At 39.8% G+C, this 22,967-nt stretch overlaps 1 protein-coding gene across 2 annotated transcripts in view; it reads left to right on the top strand.

Moving 5' to 3' along the window:
* The window catches only part of LOC141103544 (dimethylaniline monooxygenase [N-oxide-forming] 2-like), a 108,494-nt gene that overhangs the window by 36,600 nt on the left and 48,927 nt on the right, over positions 1-22,967 (top strand). For both annotated transcript variants that reach the window (XM_073593241.1, XM_073593240.1), the window contains 2 exons: positions 8,832-8,994; positions 12,650-12,792. In XM_073593241.1, coding sequence (XP_073449342.1) covers positions 8,832-8,994; positions 12,650-12,792 — 306 coding nt within the window. The remainder of the gene's footprint in view (positions 1-8,831; positions 8,995-12,649; positions 12,793-22,967) is intronic.

Consider the following 22,967-nt stretch of genomic DNA (forward strand, 5'->3'; position numbering starts at 1 on the left):
ACCTACCTTCACCGCTTGGCGGTATAAGCACGTTTGACTCACCGCCGACGGCCTGTGAGTCCACCATTCCTGGTAAGGGTATTTCATCCTTTCTATTTGAAGTCTATTTTGGAGAAGACAATACCTTATACATATCAATTACTTTCAATATCACTCTAGAAGCTTGGAACAAGTATTATGGCTTTATCACCATGAATCACCACCTTGTTGATTGATACGGACTACACTTATATGTCAGCATTGATTTTTGTTTATGATATATAGTATTGGGCCCTTTATTCATAAGTTTTGCTGTATTTTCTTGTTAGACTGTCACTCATAAGATTATGCACTCACGGCGTTTCTATCTCGCCTTGTTACTAACATTTTTGTTGGTTTCATATTTTTGATGTTATTTTCACTGCTTTTCACTAGCACATTTTCTATTTTAATATATATTTCCTATATATATTGATTCAACTCATGATTTTATTCACTAGCTATAATGATCTCTGTGGCTAACTACATACACATACACATTTTTCCTTTCGTTATTATTTTTTATTAGCGCCACACTTTTTGTTTTATTTATTCATCTGCAATTAGTCTGATTGTGGTGTTGGCTGCTTTTCACTTAGAGTTGGCGCTGCATTTCTCCTCAGTTATTTGTTATCTTTATGTAGAGCAACAATTGTTTTTTTCAGATCCTCAGAGTTCTTTGCCATGAGGTGCCATGTTGAACTTCCAGTGACCAGTATGAGAGAGTGAGAGCGATAACATCAAATTTAACACACCTGCTCCCCATTCACACCTGAGACCTTGTAACATCAACGAGTCACATGACACTGGGGAGGGAAAATGGCTAATTGGGCCCAATTTGGTCATTTTCCCTTAGGGGTGTACTCACTTTTGTTGCCAGCGATTTAGACATTAATGGCTGTGTGTTGAGTTATTTTGAGGGGACAGCAAATTTCCACTGTTATACAAGCTGTACACTCACTACTTTACATTGTAGCAAAGTGTCATTTCTTCAGTGTTGTCACATGAAAAGATATAATAAAATATTTACAAAAATGTGAGGGGTGTACTCACTTTTGTGAGATACTGTATATATATACATATATATATATATATATATATATATATATATATATATACATTTATAGATGTGTATGCATATGTATTTGTTTTTACTAGGTGGCCTTGGGTTAGTGTTTGTTTTTAAAGTCTTACCACAACTTTTTTTTAGATATGTGAGCCTGTGAGCCAGGGGCATAGCTACACATTTGTGTCTGGTGATCAGCTGTGGACATTCACTTTTAAATACTGGGCAAAGGAAATGTATCTAAAACTGAAAGAAAGCAGTCAATATTTTAAGGGCTGATTCATATTTATGTGCATTCAGTAAGTTTTACATCTGGTTTCACATGCAGTGTTGCACATTTTGCAAGTTTTTAATGCACATTGTTATATGTTTTAAATAAAAATCAGTATTTCCTCTGTGCTTTTATGAAAAGCTTGCTTTTACACGATATCACAAAACCTTCAGTTTTTACATGATCCTTTTGAATTTCTAATCCCAAAAAGGACACTCCAGCCAAAACAGCCAAAGCTGTCTCGTCCCCCCCTCTTTTCCTGTGGCCTGCCAGGTTGCATGCTCGAATAAGGGTCTGGTATGGATTTTTGGGGGTACCCCCCACGCCATTTTTTTTAAATTTTGGCGCGGGGTTCCCCTTAAAATCCATACCAGACCTGAAGGGTCTGGTATGGATTTTGAGGGGGACCCCCACGTGGGCACTGATAGGTGGCACTGATGTACACTGGTAGGCAGCACTGATGGGCGGCACTGAAGGGCAATGATGGGCACTGATGGGCAGCACTGATAGACACTGATAGATGGCACTGATAGGCAGCACTTATGAGGAGGCACTGACAGGCATCACTGATGGGCACTGATTGGCATCACTGGTGGTCATCACTAGTAGGCATCACTGGTGAACATCGCTGAGGGGCTGCACTGATAATCATTGCACTGGTTATCAGTGCAGATCCCCAATCAGGAAAGCCGCTTATCGGCTCTCCTCTACTCACGCGCTGTCAGCATGAATAGAGCAATGCCGATAACTGGCATTTCCTATTTACACTGTGATCATCTGTGATTGGACACAGCTTATCACATGGTAAAGAGCCTATGTCATAGGCTCTTTACCATAATCGAAGATGCATCTGAGCGACACACCGCACAACTGGTCGCTGCGCTGCGCACCCCCAAGGACGCACAAGAGTGGCTTGTTCTGAAGGATGTCATATGATTTCCAGTTAGATCGGGAAAGCCACCACCCGGCTGTCATTTTGCTATTGCCCAGTTGGGAAATGGTTACATTTAAGCACAGACATTTTTCAATTTCACTTACGTCATAGCTCCCAACTGTCCCTGATTTGGAGGGACTGTCATTAAATTGGAGCAATGTCCCTCTGTCCCTCTCATTTGTCCCTCATTTTGGTCTGATCCATATAGTTGTATATAAAATGCACTTTTTATCTTTCAAAAAATGTTTCCCAGTGCTAAACCTTTCATCTAAATTCAAAATTGCTACATTTGTAAATGTTAAAAGTCAATATAAAGGAATAGGAGTGGCAAAAAAAGTCCTTGTGGATTTAATTAACATTTTTGTTGGGTTAATTCTCCTTTAAGGGGGTGTGTCAGGGGGCGTGTTCTATGCCTACATATGTTTGCAAGTAGGTGTCCCTCATTCCCATCTCAAAATGTTGGGAGGTATGCTTATGTAGTGCAGTATCGCTCTTCCAGCTGTGTCAGTTTATCACATATTGGCATTATGTCTCCACTATGTATCACTAAATATATGTTTATATGATGACACATTGATTGTGGGCAGCCCCTTCAAAAAAGGATTGCTGCACCAATGTCAATTGAACCCCAATCAAACATGTAGGCTCCTCTGATTCAGCCATCCGGTGATTCAATCCTTGTCAAGGCCAGCTCTCACAGGGCTCATCTTGCTTAAGTGTTAGAAACTCAGAAGAGATAGATGGAAGTGCACACCAAAGGCCACTCAATTTCAAGTATGACAGGAAGACTTCAGCTCCATGCCCCCCCGGGACCATGTCTTTTAATGTGTTATTCCTGTGCTGTGCGTTTCACCCATGCCCTGTGATTGAGCCCATGAGGGTGAAATGCATTACAGGGTGTGGTTCTGGAGGGGATGGAGTTGAAGCCTTCCTGTCATACTTGAAACTGAGTGGCTTTCGGTGTTCCATCTATCCCTTGTATGTTTCTGACCAATGTCAATTGCTTTATTTAGGACTTCACATTACAAATAAAATGGGGATGGTAGTATACACACCACTAGAAAAAAAACATTTATTTACAGCACAATTAGTGTTTTTCTTCATGCTTTCAATTACCTCTTCTTTAGAATCCTAAAATGAAAATATAGTTAAAAAAAAGAAATATAAATCCAGGTGCATAACTATTTTGGCTCTCACACCTGTACACCCCCTATGGACCAGAAGGAAGTTTACATTTTTTCTATGGATTTGTATATATATATATATATATATATATATATATATATATATATATATATATATATATATATATATATATATATAAAATATATATATATATATAAAATATATAAAATTTAGTAACCACTTCAGCTCCAGTCACGTAGTGGTACATCAAGGGAGTTTGAGTGATTATACTGGGATGATGCCTGGTATTTAGAGCCGATGGTAGGCTTTCTTTTTAAAGCAATCCTAGTGGCTAATTAGCTGCTGGATTGCTTTTATAAGCAGTGGGAGTGGATGTCCCTCCTTCTACCACCTTCTACAGTTTTCTCGGGCATTCCTGTACCACTAGGAGACCAGAGCGACCAGCCAGCACTTCCACCAGTTGATCAGAGACCAGAATGGCTCTTAATCGCCACAATGATATAGGAAACCCAAAGCGATGAGTATACATAACTTCTGGTTTCCCCAGATGTAAACAGTGTCATTTTTAAATAGGGAAAAGCATTTGATCACAACGATCTTGGTGTGATCAAATGCTTTTATGGGCCCCAGACATCTCGGTAAAGAGTACCTGTCACTACCTATTGCTATGACAGGGAATATTTATATTCCACGTGATAACAGAAAAAAAGAGATAAAGGATTACAAAGATTAAAAAAAAATGATGATTAAAAAAAAAATTAAAGCGACAGTGTAAAAATAATTAAAAAAATGTAATAAAGAATTAAAAAAAATGTAAAGTGCCCCCGTGTCCTCATGCTCCTGCACAAAGGTGAACACATGTGTCAGTCCCACATGCGCACAGACAGCGATCGTCCCACACATGTGAGGTATCACCCTGAATGTCAGATTGTGGGCAGTAATTCTAGCACCAGACCATTTGTGTAAATCTAAAGTGGTAGCCTGTAAAGTCTTTTAATTGGATAGTAAAATTGACACCGTTTGGCGCCATTGTGTGGGCGTGCGCAATTTTAAAGCATGACATGTTTAGTATCTTTTTACTCAACGTAACATCTTTTATATTTTACGAAAATATTTATTATTATATTGTGTTTTTGTGCATTAAAATTCAAAAAAGTATATTTTTTCCCAAAAAATTGTGTTTGAAAAACTGCTGTGCAAACACTGTGTGGCATAAAAAATTGCAACATCCACCATTTTATTCTCTAGGACCCGTGCTTTAAAAAAATATACAATGTTTGGGGCTTCTACTTAATTTTCTAGCAAAAAATACATACAGATTTTTTCATGTAAACAAAAAGTGCTAGAAAAGGCCTTGTCTTAAAGTGAGTAATTGTGTCCTGTAAAAATGATTTTACTTTTTATTCAAGCCATATAAAAAAAAAATTCACAAAGCTAAAAAGCACACTTTTTTCTATTTTGATCAGTGCTGGTTTTAAAAAAGCATTGTTACCTTAGACAAAAAGTATACTTTTTTTTTAAATCTGTCTTGTTTAAAATGACCTTAAAATTCTGATTTTAGTACAAAGCATTTCAAATGTACCAAGGATCTTTAAAAATGATTATTATTTTTTTTTAATTTTAAATAGTAAATGATTAGACAGAATAGACAGAATAGTGATGTTTACAAAAGAAATGAAAGAGTCACCTTTACCTTTTTATAGTCCTAGGAAACAAGGATGTTCTCCTTGTCTGTCTTGTATCCATTGTTCTAAAATGGAGTCAAGCCAAAAGAGTTGATATCATGATTAAACTTAGCCAATAAGGGTGGTTTGGCTGTGATATTAGATTCTGAACAATATGAAAAAGGGTATTGAAACAATTTACTGACACACAGCCACCTTTATACAATTGTCAGGAAATCTGTTTTTGAGTACATACAGTGAAAGATCAAAAGATCTAAAGAGCTAAAGGAGTATGCATATGTTCTACATTCAATTGCCCTGGTACTGTACAACTTACCAAAGATCCATAAGGGATCCAATTCATATGCCAGGGAGACCTATATATTAATTGAAAGGGCTCCCTCAAGTGCATCACATCCCTATTAATAATGAATTTACTATAGACAAAATTTGTAAGAACCAGGACTTTTGAGGTAGCACAAGATCTACATTTCTATTTCCATAAAAACAATATGACTTTATTTATACAAAATCTAATAAGCAGTGAGATAAAATAGGGTAACACAGGAGCAAAATAATAAGAGAGACCCCAAATTACATATACTTCTATCACCCACTTTATTGGAGCACATATACATAATCATAATCATAATAATGGGATGAAACCCCCTCAATTACAACACTTATACACTCCCCTAGTGGTTGTGACAGGTATTTTCAGGTCAACGTGTTTCCCAGATTTAACAGTCTGCTTCATCAGGAGATAAAGGGTCAATTTGCTCTAAAGTAACCAAAATTAACACATTAAAAATATACATATACAGAACTGTGAAAAAGTATTTGCCCCTTTCCTGATTTTTTTTTTGCATATTTGTCACACTTAAATGATTCAGATCATCAACCAAATTTAATATTACACAAAGACAACCCGAGTAAATACAAAATGCAGTTTTGAAATGATGATTTCATGTACTAAGGGAAAAAAGCTGTCCAAACCTGCCTGTCCCAATGTGAAAAAGTAATTGACCCCTAAACCTAATAACTGGTTATGCCAACCTTGGCAGCAACAACTTCATTCAAGCGTTTGCGGTTATTGGCAATAAGTCTTTCACATTGCTGTGGAGCAATTTTGGCCCACTCTTCTTTGCAGAATTGTTTTAATTCAGCCACATTGGAGGGTTTGAGAGCATGAACGTCATGCCACAGCATCTCAGTTGGATTGAGTCTGGACTTTAACTAGGCCACTCCAAAACCTTAATTGGGAAGGGCGCAAATACTTTTTTCACAGAACTGTAATGTTTAGTTTTAGAAAATAACTATTGTATGCCAGGAGACAATTTTTACCTGCAATTGTGTGAAGCAGCTAAGCGAGGCCATGTCATCCCCCCTATGCTAATAAGCATGATAGAAAAGGGTAACGTTGTTCTTTATATATTTTTCATGAGCAGTCTCATCTTTAGCTTAGATTTATAGATGACATTTATGTGATGTTGGTGGGTGACAAGGCTTCCTTATATGAATTTCACAATACACCGAATAGCTGTTCTGAAAGACTAAATCTCAATATGGAATGTAGCACACTTAGTTTCAACTTCTTGGATATTAACATTTGTCTCTATACAACAAGCCTACAGATAAAAAATCAAATATGGTACTTCAATACAGAAACTTTTACCCACATACAATGTTTAGTTCAATAGCCAAGTATCCTATTGCAAAGGTTGATTGTATAGTTAGTGATCCAGAAACAAAAAAAAAACAAAAATTGCAGAGATGTGTGTATCTAATAAAGAAAAGGACAGATTATGAGACCACAGGATAGACTGGAAAAACAAGAAAATTTGCCATTTGTACATTAAAGTGGTTCTAAAGGCTAAAGGTTTTTTTTACCTTCATGCATTCTATGCATGAAGGTAAAAAACCTTCTGTGTGCAGCGGACCCCCCAATTCTTACTTGAGCCCCCTCCGATCCAGCGATGTTCAGGATAGCCTTGGCTGATACAGCAGTGGAAGCCCATTGGCTCCCACTGCTGTCAATCACAGCCAGTGAGCCAATGAGGAGAGAGTGGGGCGGGCCCTAGCCACGGCTCTAAGTGTCTTATGGACGCATAGAGCAGTGGCTTGGGAGCAAGCACAAAGTGGTGCCCCCAGGACAAGCAGCTTTCTGTGGGGGCACTGCTTGGGGGGGAGCCAGGAGCACAGATGAGGGACCCGAAAAGAAGAGGATTGGGTCTGCTCTGTGAAAAAACACTTCACAGAGCAGGTAAGTATACCATGTTTGTTATTTTAGAAAAAAAAAAAAGGAAGCTTTAGTATTGCTTTAATTTCATCCAGATTTGAGATTTTTCAATCATTCATAAACAGAAGAGAATTATTCATAGATCAGTGAGTTTCAGACACCACCTTTGCAAGCCTATCACAAAGTGAGAACAGCAAGAGACAGAATAGTGAGCGCTACATGTATAAGGCTACTTTCACACTGGGGCAGGCAGGCGCCAGCAGTAAAGCGGCGCTATTCTTAGCGCTCCTTTACCGTCATTTTAGCAGCGCTATTCGCCCTCTAGCGGTGCGGTTTTTCCCCCGCTAGCGTCCGAAACAGGGTTAAAACCGCCAGCAAAGTGCCGCTGCAGTGGCACTTTGCTGGCAGTTTGGCGGCGCTGCTCCATTGTTTTCAATGGGCAGGGGCGCTTTAGGAGCAGTGTATACACCGCTCCTACGGTGCTTCAAAGATACGGCTTGCAGGACTTTTTTGACCACCCCCATCCTGCAAGTGCACCGCTCCAGTGTAAAAGCACTCGGGCTTTCACACTGGAGAGACAGGTGAGGCTCTTTACAGGCGCTATGCAGGTGCTATTTTTAGCATTGTAGTGCCTGTAAAGCGCCTCAGTGTGAAAGTAGCCTAAAGGAAAAGAAAGAGTTAGGCCATCGGCTATTTTTAGCGCTGCTGTACCGTCGTTCTTGCAGCGGTATTCGGCCGCTAGCGGTGTGGTTTTAACCCCCGCTGGCGGCCGAAAAAGGGTTAAAATCCCTCGTACAGCGCGGCTATAGCCGCGGCATTGCCACGGTATAGCCGCGCTGTCCCATTGATTTCAATGGGCAGGAGCGGTGAAGGAGCGGTGAATACACCGCTCCTTCACCGCTCCAAAAAAGCGGTTTGCAGGACTTTTTTCACCGTCCTGCCTGCGCACCGCTTCAGGTTGAAAGCCCTCGGGCTTTCACACTGAACAAACAGCGGAGGCTGTTTAGGGGCGGTTTGCAGGCGGTATTTTTAGCGCAATACCGCCTGCAAACCGCCCCAGTGTGAAAGGGGACTTACTGATAACTTTATTTTTAGGTCTCAGGAAACAAGTATGTTTTTCTTGTCTGTCTTGTATGCACTGAAACTACTGTACATTTATTCATCCACACAGTGGATGAGTATATATATCTTTACACGATTAGCAGTTATGTTGCTTACATGATTAAATGCCCTTGTGGGGTTTGTTACACCGAGCCAGTCCTGAATTGAGGAGCACCAGAAGGCTCAGCACTGAGTGATGTTCACCTATGGTGATATGCAATAAATATGTGTATGTATACATATACTGTATATTTGGATTAGGATACATACTTTTTCAGTTATACATTTCTGCTAATTATAAATCTTGCTTGCTGTGCTTCATCTAAACCAGCTATTATTCATGTTTAACATCTACTAGATATTAAAGACATATTTTTGTGTTTTGCATGTAGACAAAAGTGTGCCGAGTTGAGAAACATCCTGACTTTCCTGTAAATGGTCAGTGGAATATTACTACAGAAAGTGATGGTAAAAAAAAGACTGCTATCTTTGATGCAGTTTTAGTCTGCACTGGTCAACATGTAGATGCTGAGATACCAATAGACAATCTCCCAGGTAATGTTTATAAGGATATTACAGGATACATCTTCACATGTCAATGTAATGAACTTAAAGTGTAACTCCACTTTTGTTGAGAAAAAAACATTCCCCTCTGGGTGATCTATGTACATTGCAAGGAGTATAACAAAATTTGTTGCAGATTCCTACCTTTTGTTATTCTGAAGAAATCCATGTGTGCATCTCTGCCTCTGTTCTGAGTGGGTCTAATGGGAGTGGTTTCATAATTAACTGTCAGGTGTGGCAGGAAATCTGCTGGGCCTTCATCCCTTTAGACGGGTTCCTATTGAAAGGATCTCTCCAAAAATAAAATTTTTGTTGCAGGGGATGCCTGAAATCTGACTTGTATCTTAGTGCATATTTCTGGGAAAATTGGTGAGCCAATCACACAAGCAGGAAATTATGTTGCTGGGGAGTGGTCAGTACACACTCTGTGTACAGAACACCTCCAGGTAGCCATATTACAATGTATTCTCAGAAAATTACAGTGACTGCAGATTGAAAAGGAAAGGTAATTTTTAATAACATTCAATTACAATATGATTAGTGTGGCAATTATATGCGCTATATTATTTTTTATTTATTTGCTATTTTTTTCCCCACTAAAGTGGAGTTACCCTTTATTGTACATATCCTGAGCAGCATCGAATTAGGGATAAGGTTTTCCTTTGTCACTACCATGGGTTAAAGGCGATTCTGTGGACTTTTTTCAAATCATAATTTACTGCATGGCCTATAAAAGGATGGGGGGGGGGGTTCACATGGCAGTCATAGTGTATGGATAGGGACAGCTATTAGGGAAAGCTGATAAACTGCTTAGGGAGAGATTTGTGTCAGCTAGGAAACTGTACTTTAATTCTGATTGTTAACTCTTTAGACAATCAGCCTCTTTACTGCCCTTTTTGCTATTTTTATTGTTATTATTGGGGACTTTTTGTCTTTAATTTTATGTTGTGGTTACTTTCAGCCGCTGTCCTGTCATTTTTTTTTTCTACAAAGCTTTCCTTTAAAAAAGACGGCTTTTGTTTTTTATTTACAGGATGTGGGGATACTGTTTATTTGATGTTGATAGCAATGTTCATTTTGATGTCACATTTCGATTTAGTTGTAGTCATAGTCTTTTGACTAAAATGCCATTTTAGTTTTAGTTGTATTTTTGTCATCTGAATTGTTTTAGTTTTAGTTGTATTTTAGTTGACTAAAATCTCCAGTACTTTTTAGTCAACTAAAATCTAATGGGCGTAGTTAAATATTAATGCTTTATTTAAGTATTTCTCTAGAATTGATATACTCCTAGAGTAAAAATCTAATAACATGTTATTTATGGTATTGGGGTTTACACATGCACTACAAACACAGATTTAGCCATTGTGATCTATAACGTCTTTTTTTTTTTTTTTAAAGTTTCATAAACAAGCAAAAATGTTGCTTTTTGACAAACAGAAGTGCAACTTTAAAATATAAAAAAACTAAAAACTGTAAACTCTATTGCTGTAAGGCCTTTGCACATATTACCTAAATATATTACCAACATTAAATATTAAGAAAAAAGAAAAGCCTTTTTCCTTATTTTTTTTCTTTGAGCAGCTTAGTAGATGCCCCCTACTTAGTCGTATGTGGTAGGCAGTGTTAATTTTAAAGGAAAATCTCGTTTAGTTTTAGTCATAGTCTTTTGACTAAAATGCCATTTTAGTCGTTTTTTAGTCATCTGAATTGTTTTAGTCATATTTTAGTCGACTAAAATAGTGTTAATTTAGTCAATGAAAATATTTTAGTCAACGAAATTAACACTGGTTGATAGGAAGCTTTAAACTCCTATCTGAGGCTGTCTGAGGATACAGTCAAGGGCCCAAGCATGGCTAACAACACAGAGGTGTAAATGCTTTTGACGTGTTGCTCATTCTTATAGATGTGGTGGCTGAAAGAGGTGGCAATGTGAAGGCAAATGCACTCAGTTTTTCTGGAGGCAAGTGTTGTGCAATAGCTGGAATGAGGGAGGAAAAGCTGGTTTCAAACCACTTGCTTTGTTGAGCGCAAGAATGGAACTAAGTGGACATGTGGTGGACAAAGAGCATCAAGTACTCTATCAAGTTGTAGGCACAGAGCAGAAGGTGCATATCACTGCCATTTTAGTCATATTTTAGTCATCTGAATTGTTTTAGTCGTATTTTAGTCGACTAAAATTAATATAAAGTTAATTTAGTCAATTAAAATATTTTCGTCAACGAAATTAACACTGGTTGATAGGAAGCTTTGAACTCCTATCTGAGGCTGTCTGAGGATACAGTCAAGGGCCCAAGGATTGAGGGCAGAGCTGCAGCATTGCAAGATCCAGTCAGAGGACCAGTGTGAAGGTTTCTTTTTTCTGGAGGAGGAACACTAAGAAACCCCTGTAAGGGGACAACATTATGAAGAGGAGAAGAGAGTTCTGGGTAATAAGGTGATTGCGCTCAATAATCATTGGGTAGTCCAAATCTTGCAGGAAGATACTCCTGCACTGAGCTGCAGTGAGCTGTGGGCTTTCCAGCATTCCTTGTGATCTCAGAGAAGAATGGTGTAGGTGTAAATAAGCAAGTAAGTGGATCTTTCTTTTTTTAATGCAATGTCAGCATTAAATTGTTGTGGTTTATTGTTACTAAACAGAGTTAATACTGCTATCACACACAATTTGGCTGTGTAGCCCATTTACTAAACCTGTGTCCTTTTGGAAGTGGTGGAGAAAATAAGTAATTTTAAATATACGTAAATAAAATATGTGATCAGTTGCAAAGCTAAGCGAGAATGTTGTAATGTTTTAACACATGTGGTGTCAGTTTTGTGGTCATTTCAAAGTTGCCAAGAGACCACAAAGGTCTTTTTAAGAGAAAGAAAAGCATGGCTAACAACACAGAGGTGTAAATGCTCTTGACTTGTGGCTCATTCTTATAGATGTGGTGGATGAAAGAGGTGGCAATGTGAAGGCAAATGCACTCAGTTTTTCTGGAGGCAAGTGTTGTGCAATAGCTGGAGTGAGGGAGGAAAAGCTGGTTTCAAACCACTTGCTAAGTTGAGCGCAAGAGTGGAACTAAGTGGACATGTGGTGGACACAGAGCATCAAGTACTGTATCAAGTTGTAGGCACAGAGATAAAGACTGTGCATTCACTACTGAACACAGAGCAGAAGGTGCATATCACTGTAATTTGTCACAAAATTCTAAAATAATAAGTAAAAAAGCAATGGTGAAAACAGCAAATAAAAAACAAAAAAAAAACAAACACTAGCAAAACTCTACTCTATATCAGAGTTGACCACAAAAGTACAAGCATAAGCAAACATTCTCTTTGTGAAGCAAGATTGTGAGAATTATGCCTCAAACAGCAGTTCTTTCCATGCCATTTGTACTTGAATCCAAAGTTGACTGAATGGATTATTCAACTGAAATATAAACAATGTTTATCCACTTTTGCTTGATTTTCCATAAAAAGTTTTTCACAATGTTTAAACTGAGCCAAAATTTTAAACTAATTTTAAGATTTTAAAATAAAAACAACATTTTAGGCATGTGAGAAACATAGAGAGAGAAGTACAGTTTGGGATAAATAATCTGTTTGGTGTCTATATTAGTAACCTCAACCTACTCTATTCTGGAATTATTTGCTTTGTTTTCATAAGGTATTCAAAATTTCAAGGGAAAAGTCTTACATTCCAGAGAGTACAAAAGGCCAGTTGGTTTTGATGGCAAAAGAGTATTAATTGTTGGAATGGGTAACACTGGAGTCGACATCTCAACTGAACTATGCACGCATGCCTCACAGGTATCTATTACATTTTATTTTGTTGATTTCAATTAACCATAGCAATGCAATTATGAATTAACTTTATTTATAATGATGTTGTGCTGTACACTATTCAGTGATGGGATAACAAAGCATTTTAACTACAACTCTTTAACAATACCAACTACATAGTAAATCATGTGTACTTATCTTTAACCACTTGCCGACTGACCCACATACATATACTGTCGGAGTCCAGTTCATGCTGTAATTGGACACAGCGGGAACCAATCTGCGGGTCCTGCGTACCTGATTTCCACCGGGACCCTCCCATCATTCATGAGAGAGGCATAACGGCGGCCTGCCTATGAAAACAAGGCAGACTGCTTTTCTGCTAAGCAGGAACACGGATCTCTCTCTTCACACAGTTAAAGCACCCCCCCAGTTAGAAAGCACTCCCTAGGGACACATTTAACCCTTTGATTGCCCCTGATGATAACCGCTTCCCTGCCAGTGTCAGTACAGTGACAGTGCATTTTTTTTAGCACCAATCACTGTATTGGTGTTAATGGTCCCCAAAATGTGTCACTTAGTGTCCGATTTGTCCGCCACAATGTTGCAGTCCCGCTATAAGTCGCTGATTGCCATCATTACTAGTAAAAATAAATAAACAAAAATTACTTTAAAAGATATTAGACGCTATAACTTTTGCGCAAACCAATCAATATATGCGTATTGGGATTTTTTTTACCAAAAATATGTAGCAGAAAACAAGACAACACTTTTTACATTCTACTATAAAACACACACAATAAAAAAAAATTGAAAAAATAGGATTTTTAAAACAACTTACCTGTAAAATCCTTTTCTTGGAGTACATCATAGGACACAGAGCCTCAAGTAATTACTTGGTGGGTTATGAGCCTACCTTCAGGTGTTGACACAGGTATAACCAATACAGGAAGCTGACTCCCCTATATAACCCCTCCTCCTTCCAGGAGTCCTCAGTTTTTTCGCCAGTGTCTAAGGTGTTGGTCACGAGTAAAGATGTGCTCTGAGGAGCTCCAGGGAGGGATCCATGCTGGATTTAAAAAAACCTTCATAACTGGATCCATCCTCGCCACTGAGGCCATAGGATGGTACCTGGGCCTCACATTGAAGAACAAGGTTTTGCCTGTAAGCTTCTCTTTGAGAGCTGGACCCTAGGAACCAGGACTCTTTTTGGTTTTTCATATTACCTAAAGTTGTTCCTGAGGGGTGCTATACAGGTCCAAAGGAGTGGAACCCCTATTAAAAAGGGCCACAGTCTTTGAAGGTTTAACTACGCTGCCCGCCGTGATGGATGAAAGTTGGATCTGTCTGTTAAGTCAGCAGTATCCTGCAACGAGGATAAGGTAAGGGGAGAAGCCTAGGAACTGTGAAAAGTCCACCTATGCCTTCCTCTCCAAAAATACATATATATAATGTATAACTGTATGCCTTAAAATGTCTCCTCTAGAGGGAGTATATTACACTTACCTAGTACGATGCCTTTTTCAGCAGCTCTGTGCCTGGCTATAGCAGCGGGTGTGGTCCCTGCAGCCAGAGGGGAGTTCTTAATTGAACAGATGGTGTTTTCCTCTTCTGTGGTATCTAAAGGTGTTACAGCAGTAGTTTATGAACATACAAAACCAGCCATTTGCATTTTTTCTATAAAGTGAAGTCTTCCTTTAAAACTAGGAGTGTAACAAACACTGCTTATAAAAATTCCCCTCCCCCTCCCCTCTCCTGCTGGAGAGGTGCGGTAACAGCTGACACTTATGTGTAATCAGGTTCTCACCTGAGGCTTAACACAGACGCTCTCAGTTCATATGCTGAAGACAGGAGTCTGTCACCCTAAGACACAGGAGCGCTGGGCATGTAAAGGTGTGTACACAGGCATTTCCAGCACAGGAAATATTATGGTACTCAGCATCAAAGGCTGATCCTTATGGTGACATTGTTTTCTTTTGCTAAAACTATTGTTAAGCAAAAACCATAATTTGTTAAAGTGCCTCTGCTGTTGTGCTTAGCACATTTGATTTCCAGTGTACCACAAAGGTACCAAGGATTCCACCCCCAGGCGCTGGGAACTCCAGTCATGCCTCCACACTGTCATCCTCTCATGGCAAGCCAGGGTCAGTCATTAGAAGCAATTGGTGGTGCAACTGCTTCTCACACTTCAGCCCCTGTGTATGTGACTGAAGATGCATTCTCCTCTGCCCTGTTGGGCTTAGAAGGAAGATTAGCGGCTTTAATCGCATTCTCCATCCAAGAGGAAAGGAAGCATGCTAGATCCCCCTTCCCCACCTCAAACCCCTTTTTCCAAGGGAACAGTGGGCACAGGATGAGGTGTTATCCTCAGGTGATCACGGGGAAAAACAAGCCAAATTTTCCTCTGCGGAGGAAACAACAGTTGATGAACCTTATGCAACCTCACAATCTGACAGATTGATGGTACAAACTCTTACAGAGATAGTTCATTCCACTTTTTATACTACTCCTAACAGAATAAGCTGAAAGTCCAGGTCCCTTCTTTGTTTAAAAAAAAAAAAAAACCTTTTACAGCGCTTATTTATGCTGAATGGGATCATCTGGATAAGCATTTCTTCCCTCCAAAGAGTTTCTCAGTTCTCTATCATGGAGGAAAAATTCACAAAGGTTGGAAAGTACCAGCAGTAGACGCTGCGATTTCCAGCATCAATAAAGATGCATAATTGCAATGGTGCCATGTTTTGCCATAGATGCCTCGCCTTGCGCTTGTGCTAAAACACATGCTTAGGACCCTGTGGTTAAAAGGGTTGGTCAGCCGAAGCATGTTGCAAAAAAGGGTGTCTGACTAGTTTCCCTTTTCATTGGGGAAGGTTTGGTGAAATACATCCAAATGATTTCTAGCAGTAAAGCTCTTTTGTCCAAAAGAAGGTATAAATGTCCTTTTATTTAAAGTAAAGCCACAACAGCTCACAGGTTAAGTCCTCTGACGGCCAGTACAGCCATGGGAGACTTCATGACAGACATGGGTTCAGATCCACATGTCGGCGTTCACTAAGTGAAGGAGCCACTCCTCACAGGTTAACTACTCTGACGGCCAGCGTAGCCATGGGAGGCTTCCTGAAAGACGTGGGACCTCGTCCTCATGTTGGCTCCTTGTGACCTTGGACAAGTTACTTAAACGGATTCCTTCCCCTGTGCAGGGGCAGCTGCCTCTAGGCAGCGGTGACGGCCTCCACCGTCAGACTCTAGGGCATGATTTCCAAGGAGTACTGTTCAGATCTGTGTGACTTCAAGGTAGTCCCTGCACTACTTTGGTACCACTTTGATGCGACTTGAGATCCATAGACCTCTAGAATACACAGGCATTGTTTCCTGTCGCATCAAAATCGCACCCCAACGTATTCTCGGCGGCAAAAGATCACGGTAAAATCACGCAACTTTGGGGTTGCAATTGTGGAAACTGAGCTTAGAGGAGAAAATATTCAGCCCCTGTATACATGATTGCAAATGCATTTTTCCTCCGCCCTGCAGGGCCTAGAAGGAAAATTAGCGACTTTAATCTCATCCGCTATCCAAGGATGGGAAGTGTGTTAGATCCCCCTCCCCAACCTGAGATCCCTTATTAAGGGAACAGTGGGTAGAGGATGAAGGGTTACCCATTAAAATCGCTAAAAGAGGGCTGCAGTGTTTGGGTCTGATCATAGATACAGCCCAGAAAAAGGGTCTTCTTGCCCAGAAAAAAAAAAAAACACAACTCCATAAAAGAGTTGGTGCGGATGGTCAGGTCAAAAGGAGGTCCCTCCATTTGCCTTTGAATGAGGTTGTTAGAAAGGATTGTGGCTTCATTCGAAGCAGTTCCCTTTGCCCAGTTCCATTCGAGACTGTTGCAAAACAGTATTCTATTTGCTTGGAACAAAACGATCCAAGCTTTGGACTTGCCTTTGCGGCTGTCCCCAAGGCTGTCCCAAAGCCTCAATTGGTGGTTACTAAAGAATGTCCTAAAGGGTAAATCCTTCAGACCACTTATCTGGAAAGTGGTAATGACAGAGAAGACAACTGTCCAGTTACAGTTCAAGAACCGAAAGAGCCTTGCCCATCAACATCCTAGAGATTCGGGCAGTGCGTCTGGCTCTAAAAGCCTGGACTTCCAGGTTAAGGGATTGTCCCAACAGGATCCAATCCGTCTATGCCACGGCTGTGGCCTATATCAATCACCAAACGGGGCACCAAGAATCTCTCAGTGCAACGAGAAGTGAACCATATTCTAACTTGGGCAGAAAGAAATATTCCGTGCTAATCGGCAGTCTTCATTCCGGGAATAGAGAATTTGCACGCACACTACATGTGCTGCCAGCAGATTATTCCCAGGGGAATGGTCTATTCACCCCGACATGTTTCGGGCTGTTTGTCAAGGATGGGGGACGCCGGATGTAGTTAAAGTTAGTCAACTATGTGTCCACAACAAAGGATCCATTCGCATGCAGAACAGATGCGTTGGTGATACTGGGGGATCAGCTTTTACTGATCTATGCATTTCCCCCTATTCATCTGCCTCAACTTCTTTGCAGGATCAAGCTGGAAAGAAAACCAGTAATTCTGGCAGCACCAGCATGGCCCAGAAGATCATGGTATGCAGAGGTCGTAAAGATGGCAGTGGAGGATCTGTGGTCCCTTCCACTAAGGCCAGACCTGCTCTCACAGGGGCTGATATTCCATCCTACTTTACGAAGGCTAAATTTAATGGCCTGGCTATTGAGACCCACATTCTGAAAAGACGTGGGCTTTCCAGGGCAATTATTTCTACTTTAATTAATGCTTGGAAGCCAGCTTCTAGAGCTATATATTATAGAGTCTGGAACGCTTATGTTTCCTGGTGTGAATCCAAGGATTGGCACCCTCGGAGATATATTAGAGGCAGAATTCTTGCCTTTCTACAAGTAGGCGTAGAGATGAAGTTGGCCCTGAGTACTATTAAGGGCCAAGTCTCAGCCTTATCAATTTGATTTCAAAGACCACTTGCTACGCATTCTTTAGTCCGGGGTTTCATGCAAGGAGTGATGCGGATTAATCCGCCAGTTAAATCACCCTTAAGCCCTTGGGACTTGAATTTAGTTTTGTCAGTGTTACAAAAACCGCCATTCGAACCATTACAGCATGTTCCCTTAGTCCTTCTGACTAGGAAGCTAATATTTTTGGTTGCTATATCCTCAGCAAGGAGGGTTTCAGAATTGACTGCTCTTTCCTGTAAAGAGCCATATTTGATTATTTATGAGGACAGAGTGGTGTTAAGCCTTCGTCAAGGCTTTTTCCAAAAGTGGTTTCAGGCTTTCATCTGAATGAAGATATTGTCCTGCCATCGTTTTTTCCAAAACCATGTTCCAAGGAAGAAAAGTCACTACATTGTCTTGATGTGGTGAGAGCAGTAAAGATCTATTTAAAGAAAACTGCTCAGATTTGTAAGACTGATGTCTTATTTATTCTGCCAGAGGGTCCTAAAAAAGGACAGGCAGCGTCAAAATCCACTGTGGCTAAGTGGATTCAGCAAGTTATAATTTGAACTTATGATTTAAAGGGAAAGATTCCCCTTTTCAAGTTAAGGCGCACTCTACCAGAGCGGTTGGTGCTTCTTGGGCAGTGCGTCACCAGGCCTCCATGTCTCAGATCTGCAAGGCTGTGACTTGGTCTTCAGTGCACACATTTACAAAATGTTATCAAGTAGATGTAAAATGGAATGAGGATATCACCTTCGGGCGCAGTGTGCTGCAAGCAGCAGTATAATTCCTCAAGGTTTGGGGGTGCCCGACGGGCTGTGTCTCCCTCCCCTCAAGTAGCATTGCTATGGGACATCCCACCAAGTAATTATTTGAGGCTCTGTGTCCTATGATGTATGATAAAGAAAATAGGATTTTTAAAACAGCTTACCTGTAAAATCCTTTTCTTGGAGTACATCATAGGACACAGAGCTCCTGCCCCTCTGTGGTGAGAGCATATTGCTTATATTGCTTGGCTACAAAAACTGAGGACTCCTGGAAGGAGGAGGGGTTATATAGGGGAGTCAACTTCCTATATTGGTTATACCAGTGTCAACACCTGAAGGTAGGCCCATAACCCACCAAGTAATTACTTGAGGCTCTGTGTCCTATGATGTACTCCAAGAAAAGGATTTTACAGGTAAGTTGTTTTAAAAATCCTATTTTTTCAATTTTTTTTATTGTGTGTGTTTTATAGCAGAATGTAAAAAGTGTTGTCTTTTTTGTTTATCGCGCAAAAAGTAAAAACCGCAGAGGTGATCAAATACCACCAAATGAAAGCTCTATTTGTGGGAAAAAGGGACATCAATTTTATATGGGTACAGCGTCGCATGACCGCGCAGCTATCAGTCCAGTTTCGTATCAAAAAAATGACCTGGTCATAAAGGGGGGTAAACCTTTGGGAGCTGAAGTGGTTAAATGAAGAGATTTGCTTGTCATTTACATTTATTGTTAAATAGTTATAGCAGAGCAAGCTTTTTTATTTAATATTGTTTAGATTTGCTGGACAAATAAACTGTAAATTGCAAGTAAAACATAAAAATGGAGGTGGCTTGAGAAAATGGGCAGCTTTTGTTTGGACCTTATTACTCCTGAAACATAGTTTTCCTCTCTTTAATATGCGTAAAGCTTTTTGTTCAGATTCTAATTTGCATCTAATTTAGCATTTGTGGGTCATAAAACCTGGATGTCTTGAATCAATTTTTATCTTCTCTGGATCTCTGTTATTCTTTACAGCTGTAGTACATTTGCAAATAGTTTATGAAACTGGTTCTTTTTGCATATAAAACAAGTTTCAGGTTGCCTTACATACAGAGCACAAGTTTTATTGCCAGTCTCTCCATTCAAGAAAATAACACACCATGCTTATAAAAATGGTTATGAACATGATTTAAAGTATATCTAAAGCCAAAACTTTTTTTCCCGTCATTTTAGATACTGTATAGTAGAAGGTGGTTAAACCCCACCAGTTTTTTTGCCATCTGTATTTAATCTGGGAGATTTCCATTACTTTTTATCCTGTACACACAACAGAAGATAAAAGGAGATCACTACAAAATTAAATCTTCTTTTATAAAGAACAAGTGTCCTCGCTGGAACATTTCCCCTATCTTGCTGTTCTGTGGTCATCTCAAAATTTTAGGCTTTAAAAACCTTTTTTATGTTTCATTTGTTTTATCAGATAAAACTGAACAACACAAAAGTTGCAATTTTACTAGTTGGTGTCAGCTTATCAGAAAGTGTACAGTATAAACTACATCATGCATCTCAATCCATCATGACATTCTTTGATGTTTTGATATGTAGCGATCCTTTTGCATCCCAATGTTGTATCAACGAAACACAATACTGGTTTGGTATGCATTTAAAAGGAGAGTAAAACACAGCAAGAAAACAGCAAGAATGAAACAATAAACAACGAGCTGACCAATCCAATGAGCTTAGGGATGTTGGATGCAGTCATGCATTCCAACATTTATGGAATTTAGCAGAAGAGCTGTTCTTCAATGCCATAATTTTTTTTCCATTGTACAATGGATGTTGAGACTGTCAATGATTTTTCTAATGCCAGGAGGTATGGGAGACTTGCAGCAACTAGTAATGTTAAGATTGACAGATAATACAGTTTGAATAATAATTGCTCTTTTGTCTTTGTTGAACGCTTTGATACCTATATGCATTAGGGAAAGTTAAACTGCAGGGGATATTGGGTGACCAGATATTTCTGAAATTAAACATCAGTCCCCACAGAGAACTCAGATATTTAAGGTACTATAGGGTATGAATCAGGGACCCCATAGCTCCACATTTTTGCCAGCATAGTAGTGAGATGGAATAAGAGTATTTAGACAGTCTATATAGGGTATAATACCATCTGTGGATGTATAGGCAAAGCTCATAATGGTTAAACAGTGTGAAATCTCTGTCTGTACCACCTGCTTCCACTGCGTAACAGAAAACAACCTGCTAGTTTATTGCTCCCGTTTGATCATGATATGGATTTTGGAAAATAATGAAATTGTATTTGGTATTTTCTAAATGACCATATATTTCAAGATTCATAGTATATACAGTATTGCTTCACAAAGTGGCTTGATAGTGGCTTGGATAGTGGGTAGGCTAAAGGAGGTTGTCTTTGCTCTACCTTCAAAGGCTAAAAGAAAGGCTTTTGCATTTCCATAGAATTGTTGCTACTTTCCTATGATAGACCATGTTTTCTCAATAGTAGGGGATTACCATTATTTACCTTGATCTACATTGATTGATATCCAGCTACAGACCATCAATGCTTAGGTATTTTTACAGCCAGCCACTGGCAACTAATGCTGGGGGGAAGGTTGGTTTTAGAGCCAGCCAATGATCAATATTTCTGACCAATGTGTGAAGGTCTTCTTTAAGGTAGGCTGAAAAGCATGTCATGGAAAATTATCATTAAAAAATGTGTCTGTTTATTTAACCATGCCCCTTTAAGACCCTCCTGCCGCAATCTGTCCGAACCCACCTTTCTGTGCAGTGTGCTGTGTGTGCAGAAAATGCCCTTAATGTATGCACATATATATATATTTTTTTTCTCAGGTTTCCTATGAGTAAAGAAGGTGAGATTGTGAATGTTTTTGTTGGAAGGAATGTGTAATCTCGGGATTTTGGATTGTATTTCATTAACTTTATAGTATGAGAAGTTACTATAATAAGAGCAATTTCATAAGGAATGTAGGGGGGTTAGTAACCATGTAGACTTTGTAGTCTGCAAATTTATGTTCTCATTCTCCCATTGTGACACTTCTAATATTTGAATCTGTTCTGATTTTAAATACTAGTGGTGATAGCAGGCACCGATGTCTAGTACCATTAGTAATTTTAAGCTTTTTAGAAAGCATTTCATTACCACTTACCCTGACTGAGGGATTTCATTATTGTGACAATATAGCTAAAAGGATTTTCTCAGATATGGGACATTTTTCTAGGATCTGGCACATAAGGAGCCCGTGTACCTTACTGAATGCCTTTTCTGCATCCACAGTCAGGAGTAGACTCTCTTGTGAGCCCAACATGCTTTATCAAACGTAGGAGCCTCCTACTGTAGTTATGTCTAATCTTCCCTTCACAAACCCTACCTGGTCTTATAAGGGTAGTAAGAATGGTCAGTAGTCTCTCTGCTAGCATTTTGGCATAAATTATTAATTATTAATATTCAAATTTAAAAATTAAGTAGGTCTATAGTTGTCCAGCAATGTGGGTTGTTTTTCTGTTTTTGGAATAGTGGCTATAATGGCATGGAGCATTGCATTTGGGAAGACTCCTAGGGAGGTTGCATGGTTAAAAAGTACAGCTAGATAGGGCGCCAATGTTTATTGGTATAGATGTGTCTGGGCTGGGCTCAGCCCTTCCTTCTCTGAGCTGGCCGCTCAGCTGTCGGCTAATTGCCAGGTCCCATTTCTCCATAGTTACTCAGCTGTTGATGATATCCTGTTCGTCAGTCCTGCCTACTTAAGCCGTCCAGTCCAGAGGAGCTCTGCCTTTGCCTTGGTCAACATCACAGAAATTATCTCCTGCGCTCCTGTTCAAGACTTGCTTTGTTGACATCCCTTCTGGCTCCAGATCCTGCTTGCTGTTCCACTACATTGATCCCTGACGTTTGGCTTGTCTGACTAACCGAACCATGACTAACCAAAGTTACTGAACTTTGGCTATGTTTTAACTACGTTTGTTCTTTTTACTTTAATTATTAAACAAGTGTGATTTAACTGTACTTCTGTCTCGGCCTGATTTCATGGTTTCTGACAGTAGGCGAAGGCCATAAATTCAGAAGATGCAGTCAATCCACTTGTCGGTAATATTTTTTCCAGATTGGATGAACTGGATCACCGCATGGATCAGTTTGCCATGGCATTACAAACGCTCCTGAGTTGCACGGCTCACCTGGAATCCCCCACTGTGGCCGCCCCGGCACAACCTATGTTGCAGGCCGATCCTGCTGCTGCTCCAGTCTCTGTGCAGAAACCTCGAGTATTACCTCTTTAAGAGGTATGTCTGGTTCCGCTCCACTTCTCCAGCGCTTTGAGGGCGATCCAATCCAATGCAGAAGGTTTCTCAACCAGGTTGAGATATGTCAACAGAAAATACCGCGCTGTACCAAGTGAAAACTAATCCAATATAAAAAACAAGCAGCCA

The sequence above is a fragment of the Aquarana catesbeiana genome, linkage group LG07, assembly GCF_042186555.1.
Source record: "Aquarana catesbeiana isolate 2022-GZ linkage group LG07, ASM4218655v1, whole genome shotgun sequence".
Classification (NCBI taxonomy): Eukaryota; Metazoa; Chordata; class Amphibia; order Anura; family Ranidae; genus Aquarana; species Aquarana catesbeiana.